This window comes from Mesocricetus auratus, unplaced genomic scaffold (assembly GCF_017639785.1).
Source record: "Mesocricetus auratus isolate SY011 unplaced genomic scaffold, BCM_Maur_2.0 Super-Scaffold_100015, whole genome shotgun sequence".
Lineage (NCBI taxonomy): Eukaryota > Metazoa > Chordata > Mammalia > Rodentia > Cricetidae > Mesocricetus > Mesocricetus auratus.
In genome coordinates, this window is record NW_024429198.1 from 23,468,480 (window position 1) to 23,491,613 (window position 23,134).

General features: G+C 40.6%; 1 protein-coding gene across 4 annotated transcripts in view; it reads left to right on the forward strand.

The window, feature by feature from the left end:
• The first annotated feature begins 730 nt into the window (after positions 1-730).
• Positions 731-23,134, forward strand: part of Ctnnd2 (catenin delta 2) — an 814,201-nt gene continuing 791,797 nt past the window's right edge. For 2 of the 4 annotated variants that reach the window (XM_040757683.1, XM_040757685.1), the window contains exon 1: positions 1,617-1,686. In XM_040757683.1, the coding sequence (XP_040613617.1) occupies positions 1,632-1,686 (55 nt within the window). In that variant the 5' untranslated portion in view covers positions 1,617-1,631. Of the gene's footprint in view, positions 932-1,616; positions 1,687-23,134 lie in introns of those variants that run through there. The other 2 variants (XM_040757687.1, XM_040757684.1) reach the window with 2 other exon arrangements.

Here is a 23,134-nt window from a genome sequence, read left to right on the forward strand (position 1 = left end):
GAAACCTAGAATCTGCAAGAGCATCCATCCCCATCCACTGGCTCGCACGGCTGGCTCGGTGCTCTCCTTAACTCCCATGCTAGTCTAGAACCTCTCCATCGCTGCCCTGCCACAGACTGGCATCTGCCCCGCCAGAATCTACTCTCCACACCTGCTCCAGCCTGAGTGCGGTGAGCTCCCGAGGATGCTCGCCCAACCTGCTCCGCCTCCTCCTCCCCTCACAGCTGCTGTTGCTGCCGCCGCGAAAACCTGAAGTGGAATTCGCGTGGCGAAGCCGCCGCGCTCTCTCGGCGGCGGCACTGGGCATGCTCCGCACCCGGGGCGGCTTTCGGCGGCGGGGCGGACGCTCGCTCACTAGCCAGGCGCCGGAGTCGGCCGCCGCGGCTGAGCCGGAGGCTGAGCTGCGGCGCGCGGCGGGAGGAGCCTCGTTCTCGGCGGCGGCGGCGGCGGCGGCGGCACAGGTGGCGCGGGCCGCGCGCAGGGCGCAGCTCGGGAGCGCTCGGCGCCGGGCGCCAGGGCGGCCCAGGCTCGCGCCCGCGGCGGCAAGCGGCCGAGCGGAGCGGCGGGCGCGGCGGTTTGGTAGCCCCGGCCGAGCCCGGGGAGCCCCGCGGAAGCCCGAGCAGCCCGCGGCGCCCGTGGAGTCGGGCAGGGGGCGCTACGCTCGCCGCGCTCGGAGGGGCGGCCGGGCCGGGCGCTGCGCACTCGCGTCGGGAGCCGCCTCTCGCCTGCCGCGCTCGCCCCTGCTCCCCGCCAGCATCACTTGTCCCGCGGCCGCGCTCCGACAACAAAAGCGGAGGATGCTGCAGCTGGGCAAGGTCAGGACCTTGCTCTGAAGCCGGGCGGCGGCGCGCACGCCTTTCCCCCGACTGAGGAGCTGTCTTTGGCGGCGGGTGCATGTTCGCCAGGAAGCAGTCGGGCGCTGCGCCGTTCGGTGAGTTGCCTTAGCCGAGCTGCTAGAGCCGGGCGCATCCTCCGGGCGTCGTCCTCTTGCTCGTCGCCGGTGGGGGTTGGTCCTCTGCTGCCGGCCGGGCCAGGGGTGGCGGCGGCGGCTGTGGGGTGCTGTCTGCCCCCGGGGAGGACCGCGATCGCTCCGGGTCCCCTTTCGAAAGACCGCTTTGCCCGGAACGGGGTCCGGGGCCAGTGTCTTTCTTGGAGCGGTTACCAAGTGGCTTCTCCGCGTGCTCCCCTCCCTGCCGCCCCTCTCCCCCGGAGGATGCGTATATAGGGCAACACCGACTGCTCCCCGCCACCCTCCAGAGCAACCCGGTTGCATTCATGACGTCCCTAATATAAGGGAGAAGAGGGGGTGGGGGTGGGGAAGACTTCCTTCCAGTCTTTTGCCCTTATGTTCAATGTCATTACGATGTTTGGCTAGAACAAAATGGAAAGACTTGGTCATATGCGTCCATGGCCGTTTCTTCAGTCTCCCGCTGCTCGCCAGACCCAGACCCCTTTGGTCTATATTTAGCGTTTCCGAGGACGCATTTTCAGAGGGATTCACAGGCTTCCGGGGCTTCGCTGCCCTGACAATAGATAGCGAGGCGCTGGAAAGCGCTGCCTGTCAGCCAGGTTTGGCAAGGGTGCTTGTGCTTGGGAGATACGCGTAGCGATATTTGGGTGATTCGTAATTAATGGCTGAAAGCAAAGCTGCGTTTCGCTCTCCTCCCACCCGACCTTCTTCTTCTGGTGTGTAATGTGTTTTCATCGATTGCTACTCAGCAGGTTTGAGCCACTCTGTTCGGAATAAAGTCTCTAGGAAGGAGGTGCAGCCTCCTTGGTTTGAGGGTGGGGGTCTGAAAACAGAATTGGGGGCCTAGGGGGGTGTGAATCTCTGTATTTTCCACAAAGAGCCACTTATTTCCCAAATGCCCAAAGTTGCGCATCAGTGTAAACACCCACCGGGGTGATGAAGGGTGTGGAAGAAGAGGGTAAAGGGGGAGGCTCTGCTTGCAAGGGGGTTTGTATTTCCCTCAGTTGAACTGATCTGATGCGCTTTATCTCTGCAAGGCTTTATAAATATGCATGCCTGATGTTCTCAAACAAATATGTTGGCTTAGCAAAGAGATATGTGATGAACAAAAATCAGGCCTGAGAAGCATGACGGACCGTTCACTTTTAGGAACTGTGTGACTGATATGTAAGATGCTGGGAATTTTCTGCATTGACTTCCATGAAAATGGGGAGGTGTTGCCACTGCCCATGAGTTACCTCATTGTGCGCCCTTCCACTGATGGTAGTTTAGTTGATTTCTGCTGGTGGGCACAAGTCTACATAAATAGAAGTCTTCCCAGCCACACCACTAAAAATGCCATGGTAGAATGTTTGATATGACTCCATTTAGACTGTCAAAATAGATCTGTGCATGATTTGGGTATTCAATCTATGGGAAGTATGACCAATAGGGGCAAGAATCCTACTGTATGAAATAGCTGCTTTCAACTACCGGATGATCTCTTCCTTTAGTGTTTCTCTGTGCCAAGCAGAATCCATTGTTAATGCTGAACAAGTATTCCTACTGGTGTGTGGGTCACAAGGTCTCAGGGCTTGACTGAAGATGGTTATGTTTAGAATGAGTTGTTGACAATTTGTAATTATGCTAATAACCAGTGAGTGTGGTGGGCGCTCTGCCGCCAGAGGCTACACTGCTCAAGTTAAGGGAGCACTGTGGCTCTTTCTACCATTGCTGTACTTCCACCTTTATTCACATTTCGGGAACTTTACAGGGGCATTCTTATCATACTGTGGCAGCTCTTGCATTATATTAATGTAAAATTTCTCTCAGAAGCATGCCTTAGATGAAGGAGGAATGCCTTTCTCCCTCTTTTCCTTTCCTCAAGTCTAGTGTTTCAGTTTCAACCATGAGTCTCAGAGACTAATTGACACCACTGTGTAGCAGTGTGCACCTTCAGAGAGCATCTGGGCATGGGAGAAACCTCCATGTAGTGTGCACTAGGCTTTTATGATAGTACCTGACTGAATGGTAGTTACAGCAAGTGCGTGAGGTTGTTGCTGTAATGAAATTGTCTTAGTCTTGTTGAAAGAGGTTGTTTAATCTTGTGTGTGTTTGCACAGTTGTAAAACCCAGTCATTATAGATGTCACTGATGTTTGCATTGTTTGTACTAAAAGTCACGCACAGTCAAATTACAGCATTACCAGCTACTTCACATCTTTCACAATAAAAGTCATCAGTCCTTCCTTGCAATTCAGTAGTTCATCACAGAGAAGAAACAAATGAAATTCAAATAATATTAGTTGGAAAAGGCAATTTGTAGTTTAGTTAAGTATTTTCTAAGAATAATGTCATTTTCATAATGAGCTGTAAAATTGAAAAGTGAACTTACAATATTCTCCAATATCTCTTCATGCACATAATTGGGTGTATAGTTCATCTCCCTGAAATGCAACTCTTTGATGTTAAGCACAAACGTGGAATTGATGAAGAGTTTTACACAGTTCTCTTATATTTTTGTCAGGCTCCTCTTGTAAAGAAAAGCCATCGGTTTTAAATTGGAAATGACTTATAGTAATTTGTCTATAAAACCACACATTCTTTGTATGGATCATTATATCTAGTTGTAACAAGACAACTGAAAGCAAAATAGGAAATGTTGTATTTCAGACTTCCCCAGAATGTACCCCTTGCTCCCCACATTTTGAATAGAATATGGACACACCCTTCTTGGTGGCTTCCTTTATGAATGCTGCTGTTACTTTTTTATTATTTTAATTTTAAATAGCTTGTTTTGCATGTCAATCCTAGTTTCCTCTCCCTCCCCTCCTCCTGCAACCCTCCACAATCCCCCCATCCTCCCACCCTATTGCCAATTCCTTCCACATGCTGCTGTTACTTTTAAAGAAAGTGAGGTTTGTGTTTTTCTTGCTGACATAATTTTCATTTTATAAACATCTTACATAGCTGGATATTTAAGCTCAAATTTATACTGTGAATAAAGTCCAAGCATGTACTGTACAGCTTTTTTTTTAAAGCCAGTAGTTTGGTTGAAGATGTCACACAATGGGTTTCTGTTGACTAGCTTATGAGTAAGTAATCTTTAAATCCAAATTCTCCCACTGGATTCCAAGAGAGTTGTCACTGTCCATATTCTAAAAGTGAAGTCTTTCAATGGCTTCATGAGGTATGTGTTGTGTGTGAAAAGTTAATTTCAGTAAAACAGCTTACAAATTTTTGCTAACTTCAAGTTTATCTGATTACATGCCAAAGTAGCAGCTTTTTATATGAGTATAAAATATTAAACATGTCATACATAAATAGTTTCCATAACATTATCTGCCAATCCAGCCTACTGATTAATAAACTGCCTGGTTAGGTTTAATGAATCCAATTATGTTCACAAACAGTACCTCCAACACAGGAAACTCATAGGAATATTTTATCATTCTGTGATTTTAGTCCATTAAATTATGACTCAGAACAAAAAATAGGATAATGATAACTCCAATTTTTCATCTTTTAATTACATGACAGTTGAGGTGATTTCAAGGTCTTCGTCTTGGTTAATTGATTTGTAGGAAATGGTTAATCAACATTAGGATATTGAAGTTAAATTCTGTATTAATTATTTTTTGACATGTTACAAATAATGACCAAATAAATGAGACAGTGATTCCTAGAAACTTCGGTCTTACATAAGCATCTAGCCATTTTCCTGGTCAAGTTGTATGCTGAGTGATAAACTTATTTTTATGTTTACAAATATTGCATATTACAACACATCCCACTATTTCAAATTCTTTCAACAATGGCACATCAAATGTAGGACGTGGCCCAGTTTTCTGTATACCTATGATCTGCAATACAAGTTATTAGAAAAGTGAATTTAGATAATGTAATGCTGTCTTGCATCTCTCCCAATGGAGAGAACATTGGCTTTGAATGAATGCCAACTCATGTCTTTTAGATGCTTGCCCCTGACCATTTATGTGATCATCAGACCCAGATTATTTATCTGTAATATGGATAAATTAAGGTAGAACATCTGAAAATGAAATGGTGGTTTGAATATAAAATATGTGAATAAATGGCTTGTAAATTTATGCATACTAATTAAGATGTATGTTTTGAAGGAGATTATTGACATTAAATGATTCCCATCCTCTCTATCTAAGATTAGACATGGTTGTAGTATTATTTTATATGCATACACCATTATGATATTTTATTCTGTAAATTGACGTGTCAAATGGCAAATTTTCTATCTTGAAATACATAATTACTTTATTTATTGAAATATATAACCATTAAGGTAGAGGAAATTAAGCTATATTTCCTGGCCCTATTTCTTTAAAGATCGTCATATCCCAGTAATCAGAATTTTCAAGACTTTGATATTCTTTATTTTTATATCAGCCTAATGATAAAGATCAAATTTTCTACAAAGATTAATGTTGTACAGAGACTATTACAGACTGTTTAATCAGCATCACTCTGTGAGGTCAGATATTAAACAGCTGCTCAATTTAAAGGCAGATAGTCCCATCCTCAGCAGAAAACTCATTGTAAGGGAATAAAAGGAAACACCAGCAGCAAAAACTGTCTGGAAAGGAGACAGCACCCCCCTTTAGCTGATGTCACCAGAAACAGAACTGAGCATGTGCATTGGTGCCGTTGTGAACATCAGTGGTCATTTTCATGCATTCCCTCATCCTGGGGATCTACAGTGAAGACAGACAGGTTGGCTTTAGTTCCTCCAGGCTTGAGGGTGCCTCCCTCCTTTGGCATAGCTGAATTCTCCAATGTGGGTGCAACTGTGACCTTCTGTAGCTTAAATTTTACGGTTACTACACTTTGATATGTAGTAGGATTTGTTACAGAATGTGACCCCTGTGACAGCAGACTAATTTATCTTCAGTCAAGGAAACATTTTGACAATCATGCACAGTTATTGATATTCAAATTTATGTTTTGTTGTGAGAAGTGCCAGTTATGTTTTCAGAGTAAAGTACATACTCTAGTAAGAGGCATTACTGGCTTTGTTTTTTGTTTGTTTTTGAGCAAAGTAAGTAGGTGAGCCAATTATATTTGACTAAATCAGTGTAGGTATATGCGTCTCAAAATTTTCTTTAAGTCTTGAGTGACATGAACACACTTCTTTCTGAAAGTGATAGTAGCATTAATCTAGAAAGACTGTTAGTCGTGTCATTAAATTTAGTAAGTATGGTTTTCCTCCATAGGTAAGGACTGGGATTTTCTCATTGTTATTGTTTTATTCATTTAATAATTGTGGCTACCACAACTGACTTTAGAAATTAGATTTAAAGATGTGTGTTGGTTAAAATACATTTTTGTAGCTGTTGCATGTAGTTAGTTCTGTTGGTTCAGGAAACTCTTAATGTCTACTGAAACCCTCTCATTTACAGATGTAACATTATTATAGACTATATAGTTTGTTTTAAAATTATAAAATACACAGTCATATTGGTTACTGATGTCTTTAAAGAGCCAGATAAGTAACCCCACCCCGATGATCTGGGCAAGCTGGTAAATTAGAAGTGGAAAGATGAAGGAATTCTCTCCAGGGACCAAACTTTGCTTTGTGTGATCACTGAGTGACATCCTAGGCCCTTGGTCTCTCTTCTTTCTTTTTCCCTTTGGAGATTCAACTGCCTCTGAGCTGGTAGAGCCTGGCCTTGCTCCAGGTTGACAGTGGTTTTTTCCCAGAGAAAGAAGGAAGAAGCAAGGTAACACGTTCCTGTGTTCTTCAGAGGCACAGATAGTGGAACTTTGGACAGGGACAGGAAGTGTTTCATTAACTAAGTTGCCTTCAACTGGAAGGAAGCATCAGAAGTAAGATAGAAGTGTTCCCTATTGGCATGGGAATTATATAAAGAATTATGTATCATAGAATTCAGGACAGAGAGGCATCCACAGCATTTCATTTAGTAGTTGAGTTCTTTAAATATTTCATGCTGTTTTGTCACCATATGAGGAATCATCAGGGGAGTGCCTACTGCCCTGCTGATTTATAATGAGGGTGATCCAGGAAATTCTCCTGAGTTATGAATGGAGTACTAGAAAGTAACTTGCCTTAAGGTTTCTTTCTTACTCTCCATGTTAGCTTTTTAACCAAAATTAATTGGATGGCCTTGTAGGTGACAAATGTTGACCATGATAAGGATCGTGTCACAGGCTAACTTCCCAAACCACATACAAATACTCATATAAGATAGCTATTACTCAGAGCACATTTCACCTCAGTGGAGTTAGAGTCTGACTGGTGTTTAATGTCTTAGGACTAATAGGCACAATCATGGGCAGAGTTAAGAAGGAAAAAATACATTTAAAATAAGAATGTTTTATGTGACTCTGTGCATAGTGTTCAAACTAAAAAGCCCACTTCTTATGTAAATTTTATTCTCTATCAAATATTTTATTTAATCCTTCAACTATTATAGTAGCACAGTAGTCATTATCTTCAACATAGAGTAATTTAACCTCCAGTAAGAACAGTTCTTCAACAGTAAATAAAATTGTCAAAATAAAAAAGACCTATAACTCAGCCCTCTGCCTCCAAGTAGCCCTCATAGGTACAGAGTAGCATTCTTGAGTTGTAGGGAGACTGACTGAGAATTATCTAGATATTGTCAAGGTGTCTTCCAAAGAAGTTGTATCATTTATATTTTACCACAGCAAAAGTAAGATTGTTTTCCCATAATGATGACAACAATTGTCATTAGAAAAGGAATTGCCCATTTGATTGCCAAAATGTTGTTTTCCTGTTGTTTAGTTTGCTTCTTTTAAAAATATTAAGGTTAAACATTTCACCAGCTTGTGTACTTTTCTTTGGGGAATCCTATATTCCTACCCTCTATTTATCCTTTTCTCTATTGCCCTTTAGTTATTTAAATTATTTATTTCTAGTAATTGTATTTCCCCTTTCTATGTCTTAACAGCTGTAGGTCTCATTCCATTAACTCTTATTTGCAGGGCATTGTTCTAAACCTTGGCCTGTGGCTTTTATGAAAGACAATATCATATAACTCACACTGGTTTTGTGTCTTGGTGATAAATAATGCAATGAAATGGCTACTGAGAGGACAACTTAAAAGTTGGCCCCAAAGGGGTGGGTTGCTACTGTCCTTATAAGTCGAGGGGGCATACTAATTCCTGCATTCCACGATATTGTTTCATGGAGTTCTGCCTGTTAGGTTCAAGTACAATGGGGAAGTAGAGTTTGGCACTGATCTAAGGAAAAATACATTTTTATTTACATTCATCTTTTTTCTCCAGAGATATGTGCCCATTTCCCTTGTTATAAATAGTAGGCCTTTTACCAGAATTAGCCCATTTCAGAATTTATTTTATCAGTGTTCCTCAAAATTTAGGTGGTGATTGGCACATAATAAATATGTTAATCATTACAAGCCAAATGTACAGCTATGCTTTTATTGTCTAAAGTGGTTCGTGAACCTTCATGAGGTCTTGTTGTTATTCCTTTTGGGTTAGTTTTGGATACTGACCACTGGAACTTTATTTGGGAAAGGGGTTGTGGATGCGATAAGGCAATTAATGTAAAAACTGTGTGGGAAACATTTAAGTTCAAATTTTTTTTGAATTTTTGATGTTCTCCAAATATGGTAACTTTTTATGAGTTGGAATAAAAATATTTTTTGCCTGCACCATAGTGTTTGAGCTCCATTATAAAAACAATTACAACATTCCCTCACTAATGACTTCAATGATTGCTGTATGGGAGGACATTGGGAGATGCACAAAGGAAGGAATCTCAATGGTAATATACTTGTTAGTTCTTTATACTACTTCAAAAATTGTAAGTTACACTAAATCGAATCAAGAAATTTGGAACTGTCAAAGGGTACCAATGGGGCCTGAAGCCCCATTGCTCCTCAGCAATGAAATCTGTCAAGCTTTCTGTAGAAGTTTTCTCTCCCAGAGGGCTGCTATGTCTGGTGCCAATCAGACTTTATCAGAACAATTTTAGAAGTGTGAACTCTGTTTTGGCTTCTGTTTTTTAAAGCATATTTCTTTTAAAAATACTTTGGAAAGAATTGCAGAGACTCTTATCACTCCAATTGTCAATTGAAAAAAGTCAAGGGCAGCCACAAAACCTTAATTCTCCAAACCTTTGAAGGAAATAAGGAACAGACATTAGAATTCCCTGCTGAGTATTATCACTTAGCAAGTGGCAAGATTTTAAGAATTGGAGAGGACATGTTTCTGTTGCTGTTTATTTGGTCTATTTCCCCTATAAGTCTTTTCTGCAATTCAGGTGCATAAGTTGTAGAACGACACCATTTTTCCGGCTTGAGAACTTAGAACATGTACAAGGGGCAATCGTACCTTGCACTTGTGGGCTCTAGATAGAAAGGAAGGAGCTGGAAGATGGTTGGTGTGATTGAGAGTTAGGAGACACCCCTTGCTCAGCAGGTTTATGTATGGACCCCTGGGCCATGCGTGTTGGGGCTTGGTTAAAGAGTGAAGACATTTTGAGAACTGCCAAAAAATGAATGAGTAGCTTAGAGTTTGTTCACTAAACTGGGCAGAATTAACTTTTAGATAAGTAAGAAGCCCACAAAGAGGAGCAAACAACATGTTCTGGGTGTGCTTCTCCAAAGCAAGAAAGGCCTTCTTCCCATTTGAGGTGTGGGCCTCTTGACTGACCCAGACCCCTTGGATGTGGGTGTCAGTGAGGAGGCCTAGGTAATCTATGGGACTTTGGGTAGTATTTATATATACAAATATACTTTGAGTGTCCATGCCACAATGAGGGATACTCTCTCAGCCGGGACTCTTGGGGGAGGGCCTAGGCCCTGCCCTGGATGAAATGACAGACTCTGGAGATCCACCACGGAGGGCCACACCCTCCCTGGGGATTGGAGTGGAGATTGGGTGGGGGACTGGGGGACCTGGTGGAGTGGGTGGGGGAGGAGGGGAGGGAGAGGGAGCTGGGATTGACATGTGAAACAAGCTTGTTTCTAACTTAAATAAAAAAATTTAAAAAAGAAAGGTTACAACTTTCCCGTTGTTCAAAATCAGTTTTTAAAAATGTAGATGATGGTACAGCATTATTTTCCATCAGGGCTCTGACTTACTTTCCTTCCTCTGTGTGCACTCTCCTTAAAATATATTAATAGCCACAGGGCCTCTAGATCCTTTAGCATTGTGCACATACTCTCTGTTGCCTGCAGTGTCACAAGATGAATTTGCCTGTCTTTCATGTAGCCTGACAAACTGTCTTATATAGTATCTCAGTTTCTTCACAGAGGATGGCAGGTGATGCCAAGTCGGAAGATGGTGCACAGCTGACAGCGCCTAGAAGCACTGACTTTCTTTGAACAGGATATTGAAGGAAATAAAAACAAAGTAATTTTTTGAGATTTCATAGCACATTAGTTTTTACATATGCATTCTCGTATTCTAGCAATCGAAAATGATAAATATTTTAAAGTAACATATCTGATTTCTGTCCAGTAAGTTTTGTTGTGCTCATGGATCTTCAGAATACCCTTCAATGACATCTACTTTATTGCAAATAGCAGGAAGTAGTCTCAGGTGTTTCTCATTGTAACATTTGAGGTGGGGTGTGGCAGGATTCAGTTCACAGCTCTGATCCAAAGAGGATAATAATACTAAACTATGGGTCACATACTCTCTCAGTATTCTTCATGCTCACACAATTCTATTTATTGCATGATACTCTTTCTTTTCCTTCTTATATTTAGAACAAACTGCAGTCTACCAGTGTCTTTTTTTTGTTTGCTATAGCTTATTAATGCTCAGTGTGCTTACTCATAATTGAGTGTTGCTACCTAGGAGTTTATTGCTGATAGGTCTTTGAGGGGTCATTTAGAAAGAATCATGCTGCTTGTATGTTCGTTACAAGACATCAAGAAGGACACTCGAGATGGTCATTCTGGGTTTTGCACATCCTGCTCAACAGTTTATAGTGGAACTTCCAGCATGTGGAAACTCTCATCATTGTGTCAGGAAGTAAACTGTACATGTGTACTGGTTTTAAGTATGGGTACACAATAGGGTTCCAGGTGTAGCAGTGTGTGGCTGTTGGCTGTAAGGAGTACCAGGATGCTAGAAGACTGTGAAGATCTTAGGGATGGCAGGGAACAGATAGCATTTTAACAAAGTGTCTATGGATGATCTGTAGCATTATAACATTGCAAATTGAGTAGAATGCTGAATGGCATAACTTAAACGTAAATCAAGGCCGAAGAACATGCCATGTTTCCATTTTGTGGGTAGTCCTACCTGACTTTGGGGGAACTCCATTAATCAAGATACAAAAAGACTCTTGGCATGCTTAGTCAGCCAAAACAAGATACCAAAGTGTGTCAGGACAGGCAACAAACAGACTTCTTTTCACATTTTAGAGGTTGGTTTCTGGTAAGGACTCTCTTCTTAGTTCCAGATACACCTTTTAGCTGTAGCTTCCTTTACATGGTCATTTGCTATCTGACTTTTCCTGAGAGGTATTTGTATCCATTCCTAACAACAGATTGAAGGAGTGATTCTATCTAAGACAAGCTTGGAGAATCAATGTGTTTGCTTAACAGAAGTATCTCTGACTCTTGAGCACCTGCATCATTGAAACATTCACCCCAGAACAGATGAATGACTGATAGAAGGTGTATTGGCACAATCCCCATACAGTTTTTAGGTAGTTACCCCACTGAAGAGTTTTGTCTTCATTCCATAAACCATGGGAAGCACTTTATGAATCTTATGTTTTCTTAATGAGTCCTGTGAACTTTTCTCTGTTCATGTTTCACTGTGGAGGAACAGCTGCACACTCATGTTCCAGATTTGTTTTTACCCTACATTTTGTAAGGTTGCTGATTCCATAAGACTTCTTCGACTTTATCTGACCCTACTTATCTTCAAAAGACCCCAGTCCAGCCATTTCCAGAGCTAGGGCTTCATCAGACGCATTTCTGTTGGGACCAGCAAGTGTTTCAGATGTGACTACAGGACAAAGCCAGTGAGGTCTCCAAAACCAAGAAGGTCAATATAAATAGGCTTTCTGACTTTAATACAGAATAATTTCCCGAGTGATTGAGAATGTTCAATAGATAATGTTGGCAATTCTTGGAGTAATTTTAAATTATTCTCCAGGTCTTCTTAAATATTTGGCTTTGATTTATAAGCTACAGATGATAATGTGAATCATGCTATAGAGTACTAGACACACACGTATGTTACTAAGGTTTGGCAAAGCTATTTTTGCATGTATTGTTCAAAATTAGATAGGGTAGATGGGTGCTTCTCACCTTGGTAAAACCTATTGCATCTCCTTGCTTGAATTCTTATGCTGGTTCAGTTAGCCCTACTTCACACACACACACACACACACACACACACACACACACACACACACACACACACTTAGATTTCAACTGTAGATTCCCGATAGCAGGAACACTTGCCTTTGCCCTGCTTCTCTCAAGTACATCATTCCCACAGTTTCAAGAAGGCTTGCATCTTGCTTTTGCTTATGACACCTGCAAAGATGGTTAAGTAAAGGACCAAATCTTATGATTGTCACATTCCACATACCCCCCATTCAGTGTTCTTACTTTATTCAGCTTCAGTTCCTTTGACCAAGTTTCTGCCTTTCCCAGGTTAACATAGACATTTCTCTAGTAAAAAGGCCTCCCCCATTTTTATCACCTTCATAATATGCAGGTGAAGCAGAAGTCATCTCATCTACCTATTAGTTTGCATCCTTGACGTGGATGTGGCACTGCACTCTGTGAGCACTACTGCATGCCTGGCTTCTAGGCAGATGCCTTAAGACAGATATATTTTTAATATATGATCATCACTGAAGCCTGTCTTACGTGCATGTTGAAAGCAGAGGAGTTAGAAGGCAGATAACCCAACAGTAGATGGCTGTGACTGATCAATATGGCTGGTAGTGAGGAAGAGTTGACTGAATTTACATAGACAGGTCTTACACAGTCCCCTCCCTAGTAATTTAGCTGCCTTGTATTTCTTGGCATCATCAGAGACAGCAGGTTGTTTCTCAAAGGCAGATTATCTCATTGTAAATAGGATTCAAATAATCATAATACGTTGCTGCAGAATAATATTATGCATATTTCTGGAAACTAACCAACTTTATATTTCCATGGGAAAGTAAGTGTTACCTTGAAAAAAGTTGTATGTTATGAGCCACATGGGAGATGCTGGTTTGTGTAAGAACTTGGTGACCTTCCTTCTAAGAACATCTTTTTAAGGGTAAATGTAGATGAATAATGATAACATTAGAAGTGATTAGCACATTTAACTATCAAGACCAGATTTGTTTTCCTAAAGTGTATACTTACTGTCAGATGTAAATTTCAGACACTATTATGTGATAGAATATTGAAATTGAATATTGAAATATTTAAACTGAAAAGAATATTGAAATGGTATATTGAAATATTGAAACTAAAGGGTAGATTATTTCTGACTCTGCCAGTGTCCAAATGTTGATGCTGGGATAAGACCTTGATTGTTTCATGTGATCACATTGTATTGTCTTTCATAAGGAATACATTTTAGTGTCTATGGGTTATTAATGGTTTTGAAATACTGCAATGTAATAAAAATGTTAGGTCCCAATGATATGACTTCAAGAGTAGAATTTGAGTAGTTTCTTGGATACTTTTGGTTTTGTTTAATTCATGTTTGTGACACAGAATTAATGCATTTGCTTTTATAAACATTCATAGCTGTTGTTTGGACTTTCTTGTCACAAAACCCCCTGCTTAATTAAATTTAGTGTGCCTTAGTGAATTTTCTTCAAAACAGAAAACTTTCACATTTAATCTGTGTTATTGTCAAATGTGCTACCACACTTGGGATTCTCCTTCTGACCCAGGAAGTGTATTTTAAGGTAGTTTCCTTGTGAGACTTTTTTTTTTAACTCTCCACTCAAAGAACATTGTAGTGGTTTGTAGAGAGAGATCTATGTACCTGTAGCGCTGGCCACACTCAAATGGGCATGGTCAGTGCTGTGGGTATGTGGATCTCTCCCTACAATTCCCCTTTCAGTCTAAAGAAAAGATTTATACTTAAAACCACGGTTCTGTGTTTATGAATCTTAGGCTTTTGGATACTCCATTCTGTTAATTTTTCCTTAAAACGCTTGACTCAGTTTAATTCTAGAGAGGGCTCTATTATTCCTTACCTAGTGTGTGTCCTCAGTGGCTGTGCTGAGAGAGGCTAGTGACCTCAGGGCTGGGTGTCAGGTGACATTCTGGCTTTTCTTACCATTTTCATGGGCATTGTTGACATTCTGTGTGCTATTTCAGATTTTGGCTTTGAGTCTCACAGAAAGCAAGAAAAAGAACATTCGGCTGACTATTTGCCAAATGTGTCCCATGCCTTGAAAATGTTCCTGAGGATTTGAAAAATATACACTCTGGCCAGCATTACCACAGTGTTCCTGAGAATATTAGATAGGCTCAAGAGAATCCCTGCTGTGTGTCCTTTTCCTCATTTTATTCTTTCCATTTTTCTTTTCTTGAAATAGGGTGTCACATTATAGATCAACTATTTTACAACTCACTATATAGCCCAGACTGGCCCTAAATTTTCCATAGTTCTGCATCAACCTTATGAGTGCTGAAATCGTCACGTAAGGTACCATGCTTTTACATCCATCTTTTGTCTACAAAAAAATATAATTTCAATGTAATTATTTTTCCCCTTAATTGAGGAACTGATTGATCATTTAAATACAATCTTTAAGCTTTTTTTCACTGAAATTTTCCACTTGGTGGCTTACCAAGTAAGACACTCAAATCCTCCTGTGTTTTCAAAACACTAAGGGAGATGTGCCAACTGCTAGGTCACAGGTCACAGGGGACCTCATGATTGGATTAAGATTGGTGTGGCTGAAAAGAATTATCTGAAATCCCCAAGCAATGGAAGAACCTTTGGGCTGTGTGTGTGTCTCTGAGGAGGGATGCAGAGTCACTCTGCCACAGGCAATCATTCTTATCTTCAACAGCACTTTTGTTTTTCCTGGGTTTTTATACCCAGCTGTAATATGTGTTTGATATTTAATCCCCAGGGAAATCAGTTGAAATACCACTGTAATATGCTAGAATTTTTCAAGAAAATTTTATCTCCCGAGTTTTACCTATTTTTTAAAAATTATCCTTCTTTCACATATTGCACTCTGACCACAGTTTCCCCTCCCTTCACTCCTCCCAGTTCCCTGCCCCACCTCCCCTCTCCCCCAGTTCCAGTTGTCCATTTCCCTTCAGAAAAGAGCAGGCCTCCCATGGATATCAACTGAAAACAGCAAAACAAGTTAAAATGATAATAGACACAAACCCAGTAGGAGGAAAGGAGTTCCAGGAATAGGCAAAAGAATCAGAGACACCCTTGATCCCATTGTTAGGATTTTCACAAGAACACCAAGCTATATAACCATAAAGTATATGCAGAGGACCTAGATCAGACCCTGAGTTTATGGTGTAAATACTTGCAAGTAAAAATGCTTATTAAATATTTGAAAAGAAATTGTAATTAATATAAGGCACCACTCACTTTAAAATAAAATTTTCAACTTGGAAGCAACCTAGATGTCCCTCACCCGAATTGTGGATAGAGAAAATGTGGTACATCTACACAATGGAGTGCTATTCAGCAGAAAAAAATAATGGAATCATGAGATTCGCAGGCAAATGGATGACACTAGAAGAAACCATCCTGAGTGATGTAACACAGTCACAAAAAGAGAAACATGGCATGTACTCTCTCATATATGGATTTTAGACATAGATCTGGCGAGTGCCAGCCTACAATCCTATGGCCAGAGAGTCTGGGAAACAGAAACTTCATTTAGTGGCTGATCGAAGAAGAGGCAGACTCCCTTGGTTAAGTACTGAGCTGAACTCAAGAAAGCCAGTAACAGAGAAGGAGGACTGATGACCAAAGGGATTAAGACTGGGCTGGTTTAACCCCCAGAAACAGCTGACCAGACAAAGGTTAACTCTTGAATCCCAGGCATCAGCCTGGGAATCCAGCATGGGACTGATCAAGACCCCCTGAATCTGGGTGTCAGTGAGGAGGCCTAGGGAATCTATTGAGCCTTGGGCAGCAGATCAGTACCCATCCCAAGTATACACACGGACTTTGGACTCCCATAGAACAATGTGAGGTGCACTCTCACCCTGAACTCTTGGGGAAGGGTCTAGGCCCTGCCCTATATGAAATGACAGACTATGGACACCCCCATGGAGGGCCTCACCCTCCCTGGGGGAATGAGGAGACAACGGGGGGGGTTGGTTGGAGGGCAAGGGAGGAGGGGAGGGATTGGGAGAGGGACCTGGAACTGACTTGTGAAGCAACCTCGTTTCTTATCTAAATTTAAACTGGAAAATAAAATAAAAAAATAAATAAATAAAATTTTCAGCCAGTGACAGTAAACCTGAAAACCTGATTGTAGTCCTTGGAAACATGGCGGAGTAGAGAACCCCTGAAATGTATGTGTATGTGCACATGTATATATACATACACATAAATAGATAGTTAAAATTATTATTATTATATATTATGTATAATACAAAAGTGAATCCCGTCCAAGGTTTCAATGCACTTTGAATATTTTGATGATGTATCTGGCCTTCTGTATGTAGTATTCTTCATCCAGCGACTCAACTAAAAGGGAACCAAAAATAAAAATAAACAAATACTATCTATACTGAATATACACAGCGTTATTTTCATTTTTTCCTAAAAGTTTCCATGTGACAGCTGATCGTATAGTGTTTGCACTGTTTTTAATGCTGTGGCATTGAAAACTGATATAAAGCATAAATACCATGCCTATAGGTCATATAGACACTATCATTTAGCCTAAAGGGTTTTAATATCCAAGTACCATGGCAAGTGCTAGAACCAATACACTGTGGATAGTGAAGGATCACTGTACCAATTTGTGGGAATTAAAATATAGTTGTGTAGTCAAGGATACGAGCAACCAATTTATAAATTGTCAGTGACAATGATGCAGTTTATGCTATTGATAAAATGTGAAGAGAGTAGCACTTGATCTTTGTGGGTTCCTGTGAAATGCTAATGACATCAGTCTCCTGTGGGAAGCATTCTGTGTGTCATAGGAACAATGCTATTAGAATTGCTAAGGTCCTCAGAACAAGGGACGTTTTAGCTGCATAGTTTTAAGTCCTGAATTCAGAATTCACTGCTTCAGAACATGCAGTTTGATCCACAAAACCACACCCGGTTGATGGGGATGTCTTCTGTATGTATGTTTCTCTTATTGGCTGATGAATAAAACTCTGTGGCCAGTGAGGCCAGAAGTATAGACAGGGCTAGGAGACTGGAGATTTCTCAGAAGTGTAGGCAGACAGCAGATGCTATGTGTGAGACCATGAAGGTCGGATGTGCCAGGCATTCCCCAACAAGATAAGACCACGTGGAAATACTTAGATTAATAGAAATGGATTAATAATTAAGACAGAGCTAGCCAATAAGAAGCCCTAGTCATCAGCCAACAGTTTCATAATTAATATAGAGTCTGTGTTTTTATTTGGGGCTCAAGGCCAGTGGGACCAGCTGGGACAGAAAGCTCTTGTTACACACTTTTTGAGAACTCTTGTACTTATATATGTATTTTGTGCAGAAGAAAGAAAAAAATGTCAAAGATTCATTTGTCAATGGCACAGAATAGTATGTGAAACACAATTGAGATTCAATATTATGATAATGTGCCCAAATAAAGTAGCAGCACTTTCCAAAAGCAATCTTGTTAGCTTTCAAGAACTACTGTTTCCAGACATCAAGAAAATCAAGACCCATTTTTTAATAATATTAAAGGCATCTGTGTTTATATGTGTGCCTATGCATATATTAAACAAGTATTTGCGTGTATTTGGGTGATAGATAGGTTGACTCATGGGTTAATTTTTATTTTGTTTTATTTTCATGTGTTTACTTATACATGTGTGCATCCCTGAGTGAGTTTTATGTATATCACATGTATTCAGGAGCCAGGGCTGACCAGAAGAAGGTCTTAGATCCTCTGCAACTGGAATTCCAAGACCTTGAGTTACAAGAGGTTGTGAGCTACTGTGTGGGTGCAGGCAACCAAACCACGTTCTTTACCAGAGCAGGAAGTACTATTTGGCTGTTGAGCCATTTTCCAGCCCCCACCGATTTTACATTTTTGTCTTTATTTGGTAGAAGCAATGGCTCCTCACCAGAAATACTTGCTCATTTTCAGTCTCCGTCTCCCCCCACTTCTTCCTTGCTGCCCTCTACCCCCATCTTACTTGCCTGCCACCCGAACCTCAAGGGTGTTAGTTCAGCAGTTATGTTTCCCTGCTCCACTTGGCTTCTACCTCACCCTCCCTCTTCATGCTGGCATTGTCTCCATGGCAACCCCAGGCTGCTCCACAGGCAGCTGGCCATGCAGGATGGCTAAAGCTGGCTGGCAGAAGCGATCAAAGAGTGAGGAGGCCTTGAAGAGCCCCAGGAAAAGCTTCTAGTGTAATTGCAGAGACAGAAATGAAAAATGTTATTAATTTGAGATATTCAGGAGAGTGGTGATAAAGTCCCAGGAGGACCCATCTTACACCTGCACATTGCAAATGCTAGTATTCCCAAGTGCCCATGCTTCTTCCATGGGTGTGTTTACTCTCTTGGTAGTTGCAAAAATATGGGACAGGCAGATTGACCACTGAACAAGGGCTAGTATCTGCACTGGGCAGTATGAACAGATGCCAGACAGCAAGGGCTTTAATGAAATACTAGCAAAGGTGGTGGCACCAGATACCAAGGTCACTGCATTTTATGCTGCAGATTTCAGTGTAGTAGTCTAGAAATCACCTTTAATAAGTTCCTTATTCTACATGCGCTAGAGTTGTTTGATTTGCTTGTGCTCAGTGTAAGCTCTGGACTGCAGAGCATTGTCCAACATTTACTGGTCCTGTGTCCTTTAAGTATTGATTAGTCCTGAAGACATGAAGCAAGTTGCAGAGCAAGCTCTGCTTATGCCTTGGGTTCCTCTGAACCTTGCTTGGCTTGATTGACCTTTCTCTAGGGAGTCCATCCCAGAGACAAGCTATCAAATGTTTACAAGAAATAGCACATAGTGGAGAAGAGTGAGAACAGAGAGCAGTGGGGAGACACTCTTTAGAGACCACTTCCAAAGAAAATGTACAATAGTCATATTACAGTTTAAAATAATATCCCCTATGTGGAAGGATTTGGCAATAGGGTGGGAGGGTGAGGAGGAAGGGGAGTGCGGGAGGAGGGGAGGGAGAGGGAACTGGGATTCACATGTAAAACAAGCTATTTAAAATTAAAATAAAAAATGATAAAAAATAAAATAAATTCCATGCACACACTTACTGCTCTGTGCTTCTTAATGCATGTTGCTGTTGTTTTTCACCACAAAGTGAAATACAATTCAGACAAAGATATATCTTTAATCATGTCTCTTGCTGCTTCTAAAACACATTCATTTTTGCATATGTGTGTGTATGAAACTGTTAAGTGTTCTACACTGAACTTTTAGAAAGATAAAGCTGGATTGGAAAGTAATTGTTTCATGTGTTTATTTCCTTATAAGATTCAGTTACTTAATCCCACTGTCAAAAATGTTAATAATTTTGCTCTGTGTCATTTAAATAATTTCAGTTATTTGGTTAATGTATATGTGTAAGTACAACATATGTCTAAAATACATAAAATATATATGGAATTTGCATATAGTTTATAGCTGAATGTACTTTCAGTTGTAGTATGGAGATTTTCCTGATGTAGAATAAACTACATGCATTCGTTGCTTCATGGTTTGATGATGTTATTTGTCTTACAGATTATTGATATTCCCAAACATGTGTTAATGATGTGATCCTGGCAATAATGAAGAGCATTACTGAGTGTGAGGAATATTTTTTCCATACCTGTTTCCAAACTCTAGACTGGATGGTTACATGTAGTAAAAGCTTCACAATAGATAGCTACAGCAATTCAGGCAAAGCATCTCTAAGAATATTCAAATATTAATAATGATGATAATTGAAACAGGTATTTCTTCAGCCTTCAAAACCTTTCTTTCAAGAGTTAAATCTGATTTTTCAATGATAATTCAAAAGTTTTAAAAGTAGATTGAGATGCCACAATGATTCGTGGGAACCATATGCCTTATTTCCCATTAATAAACAAGTATAACTGAAAGAACATATCTAGCCAGTAGCATTTGATAGTTTTTAATGCACATACTGGAAAAGAAAAGCATCTGTGCTTATCTGAAGGCATAAGGAAAAAAGATAGTAATGAAAATGAAAGAAAGCAGTTGAAAACTGGCCCTTCCTGATATGTGTGGCGTAATCAGTCCTAAGAATATAGAAATGATTTAATAATTTAAAGTTATAAGTTGCAAGTCACTTCAGGTTTTACAACAGAGCGAATTTAAAGGAGGGTGTTGGATGCACAGTTGATAGGAAAGCTGAGAAGCCAAACAAGAGATTGGAGAACTTACTTAGGGACTAGTCTAAGACAAGCTTTGCTCTCTTTAGCCTCATCCATTGGTCCTTACATGGGGCTATGTTGAGTGCTCCTCTCCCATCCCCCATCACCAATTTCCTCACAAGTAAACCTGTTTCTCATGAGCAGGGAGAAAGGGAGGACTATTAGTTGAATCTCATATATAGACAGAAGGGATGCTAAAATGGAGGGAGAAATGATGGCCTAGAAAGATAATGGAAGGCACTTCCCATGAAACAACAGCATGGGCTATACAGGAAAGTTACAGGGAGTATGTAACTGCCAGCTAGGAGTTTGAGGAAGGCAGAGAGGAGGGACAGTGAGGTTCTGGGTCTTCCATTCTTCCTTCTGTTCAGGGTGTCCAAGTGGATAAAGTTCATTAAAATCCCACAAACAAGTACGGAGGTCTAGCTACAGGGCAGCCCAATGATATGGGCCAAGCCTTGCTGTGGCAGGCATGGAAGTAAAACATATAGAGAGATGAACCAGCTAGCACTTCTAATCAGTGCCTAAAATATAATAAATTCCAAAATTATACACAGTCAGCAACTCTCAGTAAACTAGGAATTTAAGAACATATTCTGAACCTAAATAATACTGAAACCCTAATTTTTTTTACTCATTTTGTCATGAAAAGGGAAATAACAGTTTCCTTAGCTACAATAGTATATATAAAGGCTAGGCTCACAACCAACAAAGTAATAGTTCATGAAGATTTGATTATTCTGATATTCAACTGTCATGCAAAGCTCTTTCTGTTTTGGTTATTGCTTTCTTTTACATTATATGTGTCCATATGTATGTTACAAACGGACTTAATTCTATGATATTTTGTTAATATATGAACCTATAGATGGAATTTCTTTTTTCTGTGAAATGTGTACATGGCCAAGATTACTGTCTTAGTTACTTTTCTATTGTGCTGAGAAAACACCATGACTATGGCAACTTAGAGAAGATAAAGTTCATTGGGATTACAATTTTAGAGGATGAATTCATCTATGACCACCTTTACATGGAACATGGCAATATGCAGACAGTCATGGTACTGGAAGCGTGGCTGAGAAGATGCATATTGAGACACCAGCCATGAGGCAGAGAGAGAGAAAACTGGAAATGGATTCACAGTGACACACAGTCTAAAATAAGGTTGTGACTCCTCCAACAATGTGATGCCTCCTAACCCTTCTCACACAGTTCCACCAATGGATATCAAGTATTCAAAAATATGAGTCCATGAAGCAGTCCTTATTCAACATTTACCTTGTTGAAAAATTACACATATCCTTTTTATATCTATCTACTTACCATCTATTCACCTTCTACCTCAACTCCCAACATCAATCATCTATCCATTCACTCATGGGAACATGACTATGCAGTGACTTTTGTCTTCTGTTTTGTCAATAAATATGATTGAGTATAATATAAATAGAAGCCATTTGATGATATTGTTCAGTTGTGATTTGAAAAGTGTAGTGTATATACAACCTTTTCACTATTTTATTTGCTTAATTCATCACTAACCATGGTCTTTATAAGATTGCATGGAAGCAAAAAAAAAAAGATTTATCAGAGAACCAGCATTTGAGGTCTTACATCATTGTAATAAAAATCAGAATCTACTCATGATCATGGTGAGAGTTAACTTAGGATCCTGGGAGAAGAGGAGTGGGGAGGAGAAGGTGAGGGATCAGGAAGATGGAGTTGGGGGAAGAATAGAGGAGAGCAAGAAAAGAGATACCTTAATAGAGGGAGCCTTTATAAGTTTAAAGAGAAATCTGGAACTAGGGAAATGTCCAGAGATTCACAACAATGAACCCAACTAAGTATCCAAGTAATAGCGGAGAGGCTACCTAAAATCCTTTCCCCTATAATCAGATTGATGACTATCTTAAATGCCATCCTAGAGCCTTCGTACAGAAGCAGATATCCACATCTAAGCACGGAATCCAATTGTAGAGACAGAGGAGTGATGAGCAAAGGTGTCGAGACCAGGCTGGGGAAACTCACAGAAACAACTGACCTAGTTCACAGACCACAGTCCAACAACTTGGGAACCAGCACAAGAACGAACCAGGCCCCCTGAATGTGGGTATCAGCTTGGAGGCCTGGGCAATCTATGGGACATCTGACAGTGGAACCAATGTTTATCCCTAGTGCAAATGGTCTTTGGGAACCCATTCCCATGGAGGGTTACTCTCTCAGCCTAGATACACAGGGATATGACAAACTTTGATGATCCTCCATGGAAGGCCTCCCCCTCCCTGGGGGAGTTGATGGGGGAGTGACATGGGGGATCGGTGGGGAGTATAGGGGGGTGGCAGTGAGAGGGAACTGGGATTGATATGTAAAATAATATTGTTTCTAAATTAAATAAAAAGTATGCTAGAATGGATCCTGGAGTTTCTTCTTATAAGAACATTGACCACATCACAAGACTGTAGTTGTTGGTTTTACTCTTTGGCTCCTTGAAGGGCCTGTCACTCAGCTCCCAAATAAATACATGCAGTCTTATTCTTATTTAAGAATGGCTGGCCTTTGGTTGACTTATTTCTAGCCAGCTTTGCTTAACTAATTATTTCATCTGTAGTAATTTAAGAAAAGCAGCCTGTGAGAGAAAGAT